Source organism: Gavialis gangeticus, unplaced genomic scaffold (genome assembly GCF_001723915.1).
Source record: "Gavialis gangeticus isolate Ggan-Ray unplaced genomic scaffold, GavGan_comp1, whole genome shotgun sequence".
NCBI classification, from domain to species: domain Eukaryota; kingdom Metazoa; phylum Chordata; order Crocodylia; family Gavialidae; genus Gavialis; species Gavialis gangeticus.
In genome coordinates, this window is record NW_017728996.1 from 25,484,174 (window position 1) to 25,494,503 (window position 10,330).

General features: G+C 45.0%; 1 protein-coding gene across 4 annotated transcripts; it reads right to left on the reverse strand.

Moving 5' to 3' along the window:
- Positions 1 to 3,855: 3,855 nt before the first annotated feature.
- CTXN2 (cortexin 2) lies at positions 3,856 to 10,064 on the reverse strand. 4 transcript variants are annotated; one of them, XM_019504190.1, is made up of 3 exons: positions 9,985 to 10,064; positions 6,819 to 6,942; positions 3,856 to 4,295 (listed from the first exon to the last, which is right to left on the reverse strand). In XM_019504190.1, the coding sequence occupies exon 3, from the start codon at positions 4,239 to 4,241 to the stop codon at positions 3,993 to 3,995; it is 249 nt and encodes an 82-aa protein (XP_019359735.1). In that variant the 5' UTR covers positions 4,242 to 4,295; positions 6,819 to 6,942; positions 9,985 to 10,064; the 3' UTR covers positions 3,856 to 3,992. The 4 variants fall into 4 exon arrangements, with proteins under 4 accessions (XP_019359735.1, XP_019359732.1, XP_019359734.1 ...); XM_019504187.1 differs by having other exon boundaries at positions 6,772 to 6,942; positions 9,985 to 10,063; XM_019504189.1 differs by lacking the exons at positions 6,819 to 6,942; positions 9,985 to 10,064 and adding an exon at positions 6,426 to 6,764.
- Positions 10,065 to 10,330: the final 266 nt, after the last annotated feature.

The window sequence follows — 10,330 nt, forward strand, 5'->3', positions numbered from 1 at the left end:
TCCCACAAATCAGCTGAATCTGAATCCGAAGTGAATACTAGCAGCTTTGCACAGGCCTACTGCTTGGGGCCCCCCTCCCCATCCCTACCCCATACACTGGAGGTCTGGAGCCTGGGGGTGGGGACAGAAGGTTGGGAGTGAGGGCCACCAGCAGGGTTGGGGGGGGCATTTTCTACTTAAGCTACTTACTGGGTTGGGACTGGCCATCAGTTTCCAGATGGGTCCTAGTACAAAAAAGGTTAAGAACCACTGCCCTAGTGCAGTGATTCTCAACCAGGGTGCAGTGACACTCTGAGGTGCCTGGAGATCCTCTCAAGGGTGCTGTGGGATGCCACACAATGTTAGCACTGTTAGGTGCACAAACATGATACACAAGATAAACCCAGAGATTTCAAATCCATCCATCCATCTATAGTGTCAAAAGCTTTCTGACCTGTTGGGATCTTTCTGAGTTCTTTCCAACAGAAGAATTGCTCTGTTATTTTTCTGTGGTCAAAAAATGAATGAATACTAAGAGCTGGCATTTCCCGAGGGGGATGTTGAGCTTATCAAGGGGCTAAAAATGTTAAGAACAGCTGATCTAGTGGGTAGAGCATTCACCTATGGCACAGGAGACCTGGGTTCTAGGTCCCCTGACCTGTAGGAGATCTAAACCTAAGTCATCTGCTCATTCAGAAGAATCCCCTAAACACCATGCTATGGAAAAGGCTTGATGAGATTGGTCTTTACCCCTCCTGGTAAAGCTGGGCAACTGCACAATGAAAAGAAAAAAAAAAAAGAGGGAGTCAAGGGACCAGTAATAAGGAGCCGTCCTCTATAGTCTATCAGCAAGGATGCTCCCTTGGGAGGCTGAAATGTGGAGTGGGAATTCTGGGTCCTAATCACTGTTATTAGGTTTATTTCTGTTTTTAACTGGTGACTGTCTAATGTGCAATGTGTCAACAGTGCTGGGGCTCTGGGACGAGAGCTCAGGGTCCCCTTTCACAGAGGAGGGCTTTAAGCAGCATAACTACGGGGCTAAAAAGGCAGGCTTCCTCTTGCTTGAGGCAAAATCTGCAACCTGCCTCCCACCACATTGTGAATCACCCAGGACACAGCTTTCTCAGAAACTCTCTGAATCCCAGTTAACAGAGATGCCTGTGGGATAGCTTGAGAGGGATGGAGTTCAGAAATTTTCATTGGCTATCTTTAAGTGGGCTTTCTAAATTGCCCTTAGGAGGCACATCCCACTCCCTGTTTTCTTCATAGAGCACATAGATGTACATACCTGAATTGCTCCCAGGAATCTTTGAAGTCTCTGTACTGACTCTAGGAGGACAGAGTCATTCTGAATCTTCCACCTGGGACAGGTGTTCAAAAGCTAAGCAGGGCAGTGATGAAGCTGAGGCACTTACAGAGCCAATCTGAATCCTGCCCATGGTGTGGTGGTCTCAGTATAGACCTGCACGCCAGATCCCGTTGTACTCTAAGCCCAATTCCAAACAACCCTTTACAACAAGTTTAAAAATAACATTTAGAAACAAAGTTTAATGTGGGCATGCTGTGCTAGCACTATGTTATAAATGATAGTCTTGCCCAACTTCTTCCATAGGCTGAAACATACAGTCCAAAACAGAGGCTAGCACCAGCAATATTGAATGGTCAAACTACATCAAAGAGAGGCTTAACTGGAATTGTGTTTAAATGTAACACACTGGAAACCCAAATACAGATGGGACCCCTGATTTCTGACTGCTGGTTTAACATTCCTGTCTCCATGATTTAGCTTCCCCAGTATAAACTGGGGGAAAGAAATGACAAGGGAATCAGGCCATCTGTGAACTGTAGGAGCCTCTGTCTGCTGTATTTCTGAGGACAGCCTTTGAAAACTTACCCACCTCCAGCACGCTGGAAGGAGTGCTTTCTTTGCTTTCAGGGATGGAGGGGCAAAAAGCCTAACCATGCTCTGTAAACAAAATGGAACTTGGTAGCTGCCTACCACAAAATACTGTAAAATTAAAAAAATAAGGTCAGTTGGTGGACAAAAACAGTAATATAGTGTATTATACTTGGTTACTAAGATGCAAAGCATGGTTCTGAGTCTGTGTACAGGACACTGTACTGGATAATTGCATACTGTGTGCTGTAGGCATTTCTGTTTGAGTTAAATGAAAACAAATGTAGCAGATTGGAGCTGCGTACTTCAAAGATTTCTCACATTTGAATTTGAACAATTTAAAAGGTTGTCTGGTCATTAACAAGCTTTTTACGTTGTGTACCTTGATTGGTTGTGACCTTTACCATATGATCCAGCATTTTCCACTCTGAATGGCGTTTTGCCTCATGGTTCTTTTGACTGCCACTTGTCCAGCAGATAAGGAAATGGCACAATAGACGTTGTGCTGAATGGGGGTAAAGCAAATTACTCCAACTGATCCTCTTGTCCTTGCAGCTTTTAGTACACAGAGCTGCTGAGTAAAAGTGATGCTTAAACAAAATTCTGCTTCCAAGTTTCTCAAAGATGGAATTGAATTTCTGTCTACTCTTGTCACACTCACTTAACAGCTATTTGTACTGAGAGGTGACCTTGAACTGTAACTACTTAACACCTGGTTTTTCTTTCTGTTTTTTTTTTCCTTTTGTCTTGTAAGGGTCCTTTGTAATAGAATCCTCTCTGTGAGAGTCCAAATCATATTCAGTGGTAGGTGCATAGGGCAAAGGGGCTGAAAAATTGCCCTACAACGGGGGAATAATGGGCTGTGTATCTATCTCTGTATCCCTGTTCCATCCAGCTGTTAGCATGCAGTGTGCCTCCACTCCAGAAATGCCAAACTGGCATAATGAGCCCAAGAAGTTTTTACCAGCTAGCACAAATCATAGTGGTTAAAGCTATTTGCACTAGAAGCTGAATCAGTCTCCAGGAGCCTAGGGGAAGGCATAGGTGTACACTTACCCCATTAGGCTCTGCTTTGACTTTAGCTCAGCTGGACTTAAGGACTGGGTTTTTAACTGATATTTGCTTCTTGTCTTCCACTAGCAGATTTGTAGAGATATGAGAAATGTAAGTGGACTAGGAACAGTGGCTTTAGAGGATCTGACTGAATTCTGATCCAGGTATATGTCTTGTAATGCAGAGTTCATTATATATCCTATTTATAGCATCCCAACATTTTCATGAAAAACATTAAAATAGCTCTTGCATGGCCAATAGCTCTTGCATTGCCTTCTAACAATTTGTTCTGAGCAGAAGATGAGCTGTGTTCTAGCAAGTCTGAATAGCTTTTCTCTGACTGGTCCTACACAGTCCAAAAAAGACTGCAGAAACCCCAGACACACTAGTAGCACTAAGCTTTGTTGTCGTGCACATAGCCAGCATTATAGCACCTATACATTTTTGAGGGAGAGATGTTCATTTGTGAATGCAATCAGTGTTAGATGCCTCTTTGTTTTTTCTATTCTTTTAGTAACTGACATTAGGAATTCCCTTCTACCTACACCCACCCCTCTACACTCAAACTAATGCCTGCAATGTCATATCCTTTTGTGCTGCTGTCTAATCTTGCAAGCTAACCTGGGCCCATATATTGGGCTGGCTCACTGAGTTGCATGTGACTGATATTTCCAAGGCCTGTTAATGGGCTTAAGGAAATGGCGTTAGTTAAGAAGGGAGGGAGTGACAACCACCCTCCCATCTGTCCTGCACCCTCCTTCTTTATCAATGGAGCTCTTGCTGTGAAGAAGCAGAAGTTAGATTTCTCTGCCCTTCTTCCCCCAATTTTTAGTTCATTATGCACTAGCATATTTTTTGACATTTGCTATTTCTTCTACATAATTCCACAATAGGCAAATTCGCAGAAGGAAAACAGTGTGAAATGCTTTTTGAGTTTGCAACAAATATTTATTTAATAAAATGAATGGCACCGTCAAAATGTAGATATATATTGCAAATGTGTCAGTAGTAGGTTTCTAAAATGACATCAACATCAAAATTAAGGCAGGAGACTCTTGAATTTTCATGCAAGGGCATATTCAAATGTCCCTTTATCCAGCCCCTCGACTTCATCTTCCCAAGTAGAGGAAGGCATGCTACTATACGGATCCAGCAAGATTTTGAAGCATCTGATGATAAGAAGTCCCAAGAAAATACATAAAATCCCTACAAAGGCAAAGCCAGTTTTTTGTTCTAAAGTCAGCGGGAAGGCAGACACCTCGTTGACACTCATAGTGGCTGATGAGTTGCTGCAGTAGTTACTGCTCATCATTGGGCATCACATCCTGGTGAACCTTTGGTATTTTCACCTCTATAACTTCTTTGCCTATGCACAAATTAGAATTGATTTGGTTATGGCCCAAGGTGACACAGGTGTCTGAGTTACAGCACATGAAAACCTTTAAAACAAAAACTACCTGGATGTCGATACTGAAAGTACAGTCTTTACACCCAAATCAGCCTAGAAAAGCTGTTGTTAGAACGTGGCGATCCCTACATAAAATCTGCTTGGAACTCCCAGCTAAGACAATAAAAAAAACGGATCATTTATTTGCTTGCCTTTCTCCCCCAAGATAAAAAATGTCCGGCCTGGGGAAGTGGAATTTTTGCAAGATCCTTCTAAAGAGAAAATTATCAAATGGGACAAAGCCTTTCAGTTTTTATCAGACAACAGCTTGCAAGGCCTCCATCTGTAAAGGTACATGGAAATGTTTATGCCTGAAGGGCTTGCAGGATGGGTATCTTAGTCCTTAAACTGGAGAAACAGTCATAAGTGTATTGTGGGATAGCTTATCATTTGTGCTCCATTGTGCACCCCTAAATCACCTGTACATGTGACCAGCTGAACTCATAACTGCTACCTCATTGTCTGTCAGAAGTGCTGATTGCAAACTAGTGTACTTTTTTGAATGCCCATACTTGAGTGAATGTTGTTTGCTAAATGATAAACATTAGGATCTGGCAAGGGGGACAGACTGTTGAAAGATACATTCAGACTGGCAAGATGGGCCATTTTGATAATGTTCCAGCCATGTGCTAGCTCCCAAGGGTACACACTGTCTTTGTCCCCACCAAGCTAAAATTAGAAATCTCTATATCCATTAGCGTATGGAGAATGTTAATGGGAGAAGAGATAATACAAATCCTTCTCCCTGCCCTTTCCCCCCATCATTAGGCTCTTCTCCCTATTCTTCCTTTCAAAATGTGGCTGTTACCCAAGACACTGATGTCCTAGACCTCCTAAAATTTTCATTGCAACAGTTCCCTTGTTGCTCATATGTAACACAGAGAGGGCCCGATCCTACTTTCTTGGTCAAAGGACCTACTGATTTCATGGAAGTGTGGTAATGCAGAAGAGCCAAAATTCATAGGATCAAACTGCAGTAGTCTTTGGTATAAATGTTCTAGTTCGGAGAGGAAGGATAGGGGAGACACTTCCTCCTTTCTGGGGCACTTAACGGTAGAAGGAAGCCATTCGGCAACCTTCGCTCTGTGAGGGTAGAGTGGGGAGGGAACAAAAGCTGTAAGGGAAGGCCAGGCAGTTTGCATGCACTGAGTAGCAAAACCTTCACAGCACTGGGCACTCACCAACAAGCAAACGTGAGACAGAGAGCCCCAGTGGTGCTGAGCACATTGTGGGAATGCACCAAATCAGCTATGTTACAGTTTTTCAGCAGCTGGTGCATGTGGAGCAGGAGGGAGAAGGCAGACTGTTTCATGGCAGCGCTCCTTTGTATGGTCTGAAGTGAGAAGCTGTTTTTGTTAAAAATTCAACATTCTTTCTCCAAAAAAAAGCTCCCATTATGTGAGCTTGAATCATTCATACTCAGATAGTTCACAACCTACCTAATGCACAGTGGGTGGCCAAATGAAGGATGAGCCACCTAGCTGTTTGCTACAGCTTTACTCCAAAGGGCACCACTCCATCAATCAGCTGGGGCTCATCAGTGTTTGCTATGGATCTGCATTCCCCCTGGACACTTCACAAACTCTTGTCTTCACAAAGGGTTTGGGAACCTAATGCTGGGAAGTATCTGGGTTCTACTGTGTTATACATGTACTTCTTAGCCAGGTGAATTAGTCTATGCCAGTCTCTGTGTTGCTGGGGCTATATGGCTACTAGTATCCGAGCTCACTAGTTTAAAGCTAGCTCAGGTATCTTTCCACTTCAATGAGTATGCTGCCGTGACCGCAGTGCAGATGTACCCTGGGTTATCTTAGAAGTCCTGCAGCAAAAGAAAGATAAAATGACACCTGCCATCCCTGATATCTTTGTGAAAGAAAGAAAAATGGTAGAAAACATTCTCTTTTTTTCCTGTTTGGCCCTCCTCTTCCCTCCTCAGAATGTCAGGTTTTTCCTTTGCATGCAACCAAAAGCAGAAAAGAGGTGGGGAGAAGGAAAAGGGGCTGCGCCAGATTGTCACTCTCGTGTAAGTTTGTGACACCAGTGACTTACCTCCCCCACTGAGGATCTAGGTCTGACATTTGAACCCGGATTGACGACTGAAGAACGCTGGTTTAAGGCTCTCTTGCACCAGCTCCTTCCTGTCTGACTCCCAGTGCGCATTGTTCAGATGCAAATTAAGTCCTAACATTCAAGCCATGACAGACTTGCTCATATTGAGAAATACCTCACTCTTTGAGTCTTGTGGTCAAAACAACTAGTATGACTCAAAAAAATGATACTAATCGGTTAGAGGACAAGTTGCAGTTAAGGCCTGTAGTAACTAAATAATTGAACAGAGGTAATTTATACTTATTTGCTGCAAACACATAATAGATAATGTAATAGATTAAGCCACCTGCTACCAAGTTGTCATGTAAAGCACGTTTCCAGTTTTTTCCAGACCTTTTTACCAGCTGTAGAAATTGGTGAAGGAAAAGCACAGAATGCTCAAGTTCTTGCACAAATCAGTTGAGATTTAACTGGATCCAGTCAAGAAAAAACTTCTCCTTCCAGAAGTCCAAGGGCACTGGAAAATTAAAAGGAAAAAAAAGAGGCTTATCCTGAGATATGAATTGTATACCATAGCAGGATGACACAGTGCCAGAATGAAAAACCACAGCCCTGAAAGACATATGCACAGAAATCTTGGAGACAAATTTTGGCCCCAGCTCAGCAATTAGATGGTCCTTGTAAAGCTCACAAAAACCTGTGGGGCTCTACATGGATATAGAGATTTGTATTCTCTTCAGTTACTGTGGTAAGATTACCTCCCACAGAAGTCAATGGGAGTTTTTCTTGAGCAAAGAGTACAGAAGCAGTTTATACGTTTGGGTGGAGGAGGACAGTATAAAAATAGAAACAAATAGAGAAACAACATTAGTTGTCATCAGAAGCTCTGATGACTCCATATTTCAGGAACAAAGCAGTCCTGTACATCATGCATATCACCAAACAAGTATTGTGCTCCGGATCCTATTGGTTTAATAATGTAAAACTAAATTTGGGGCTAAATTCTCCCACTATCACACACAGTTTTTGTCCTTTGGTGTTTGCTCTATGCTTGTTATTAGTGCACAGTGATATTTTACTTATATTTTTCAATTATTGTCACCAGGAATTATGGGTCAAATCGTCAACATGCAAAGCCTGGATATATGGGCACTGAGTGCAAGGAAATACTTCTGAGTTTGAGGAATAGAATCAGCCCTGAGGGTACAACTGGACAGGTAGAGAAATAGTTTCCATTTCCTGTGCAAGGGCTTTGGGGCTGTGAATCCTTTGCAAGGCTCTTTCCTCTTCTTCTCTTCCTCCTTCTTTGCAGCAGAATTTGTGTGTCAGCCCTTGCATGTTTGCAGATGGTAGTAGAAGATTTGGCACTAAATATGGACCTGCTAATAGCAAGATTATACTTGTTTGTTTCTGCATTTCAAATCTGTTTGCAGATCAGTGGTAATTGAAGGTTGCAGCCACCAGTTATGCATATGTTATGTCAGTTGCTCTCAAATTATATGTAAAATCATGAGCAAGGAGACCATTGATGCTACAGGAGCTGAATGTAATGCTAGGGACATAGGCAGGAAGATGTCACTGCCATTATATTACTGTACCGTAAACATACCTGAACTATCTATAAACTAGTCATCTTGGATCCTGGAACTAGTGTAGCCACAGCAGCACAGGACTCAGGGTGACCTTGTTGCCTTCATCTTTACTCTGCTTCTTGAGCAGTTTTGCAGTCTGTACTGAGCTCTGTTACTGCTGCTCTAGACAGCTACCAATAACTGAGCTAGGTAGGTTGAAGTGAACTTGGGTATCTGTACTATAAAGTTACAATACTATGGAGTCACAGCAGTGACTGCAGTATAAAAAACACCTTGGGATAGAGTTCAGGAGACCAGCAAGACCTGAACTAGAAGTTCTACAGTCTGTTTCTCTGGGTTGTCAACCCTGTTACCTCTACTTGTTCTCCTGGAGTCCAGGCTCTCCAGTTCACTTCTGTGAAGTCTCAGCTTATGGCCCCACAAAAGCCTTTTACTTATGGCAAGCAAAGATCCTTCAATATCCTGCAGTGGGGAGAAAGGCCACCCGATGCCCATCGGAGAGCAGAAAGGACCAGTAGGACCCAGAGTGTGGCAGACATCTCAGCCCCATGGATTATAAAGGTAAGCAGAGAGAGAAAAGCAGCTGAGTTTGCTGCCGATGGGACTGGTACACCTAAGGAGGACAAGGGCTAGTACATGTAAATGCTGTGTGCAAACTTAGATAGGGTAGCAGATAAGTTGAAGTGCTTAAGAATATTGTAACAGTATCCATACCTGCCATGAAGTTCCCTGAGGATCCCAAACCCTGGTTAATGGGTGGTTTTACAGTTTCGAAAGTAAGCTTTTCCTCAAGCCAAATCACCATCCCTACATTGTTAAGCTTTGTTTAAATTTTATATTTATTCTTGAGAAAGGAATGAGAAGTGACGAATGTTGGGGCATCTTCATATTACTCTTAGAGAAAACATAGCAGGTTTTATTGTAGCCTGCCATGTATGGAGCCAATCCTGAGAGATGCTTGGCATTTTTAATTGTGGAAATCCTCAGGAGCTGGATGTATGCAGCCCCTTGAATGAGTAATCTGCAAGTGATTGAGAAATTGCATTTTGTCCTCCAGTCTATGTTAAAAATATTCTGGTGACACTTGTAACTCATGAGTTTTCCATAAACAAACTACAGATCACTCCTGCTGTCACTGCTATCCAAACAGCTCTCCTCCAGGAAGTGCTGCAAGCCCGGCTGCTGGTCCAGTCATTCTGGTAAGGCATCAGATGACCTGGATTCCTGGTCACTTCTAAGAGATGATGGACCACATTTTTAAAGCAATTATTGTGACTAAGGATGTAGACAGACACCCAAAGGGATTTTTCAAATGCATCTGATTGTTTCAAATTGTCTTAGTCACTGAAACACCTGGCCAGCGTGCTAGAATGACATCTCCGTGGCTGGCTCTGGCCTGCTGGCTGGATCTTTGACAGTCCTGCCATAGGAGACGGAAAGGATGGGTGAAACCTCGAAAAGTTTCTCCCCAGTAAAAAAAAATACTTGGAGGTTTATTCGAAGTATCGGGACCGCCTGGGTTGACAACACTGGGCTGGAAATGACAAGTAGCAGCCAACCTGATTTCACCAATTTGTATCCTACATACTTGTATTCCCTCAGCTGCTGGGCAAGTGCTAGCTTTGCCTTCCCACCCTAGAGTGAGGGGGCCAAACTCTCAGGCCAGGGGGCAGTGCTGGTCCCACAGCGGGTGGTTAGGAGCATCGCAGGAGCCGGCCCGGCCTGCAGCAGGGAAGGGCGCTGCAAGCTCCAGCCCCGTCTGGGTGAAGACGGGCTTTGCCCCCGCAGCAAGGCCGGGAGCGGCACCTCTGCCGCGCCCGAGGACGCGTGCCCGAGCCGCAGCGCCAGGAGCAAGGCTCGGCGACCCCCGCCCGCGCGAGCCTCCGCAAAGCAATTGTTGCTCGCGGCTCCTCTCTGCCGCCCTCTCCCAGCGCCGCACACGCGCGGCCCCACCTCGAGCGACTTACAGCCAGCTTCACGGTGCGGGGGGCACACAACCCGCCGTCAGTCCTGCCGCCTCGTCTTCGCGGGAGCAGCTGCAGCGGCCCCGGCCCCGGCCACACACACCCCGCTGCCCGGGGTCCGCCTGGCTCGGCTCCGCCGGCCGCTTGGGGGCTCCTTTCCCAGCTCCTCGGCTGGAAAAAGCCGTCTGGAGCTGCCTTGAACCCCCGCCCCTTCATTACCATCCCCGCTCGGATCAGACCCGCGGAGACTGCCGCTGCTACGTGCCGGGCATCCCCAAGCCGCCGCCGCCGCCGCCGCCGCCGCGCTGGGCCCTGCGCCCCTTGCCACGCACGGCTCGGGACGGCGGCA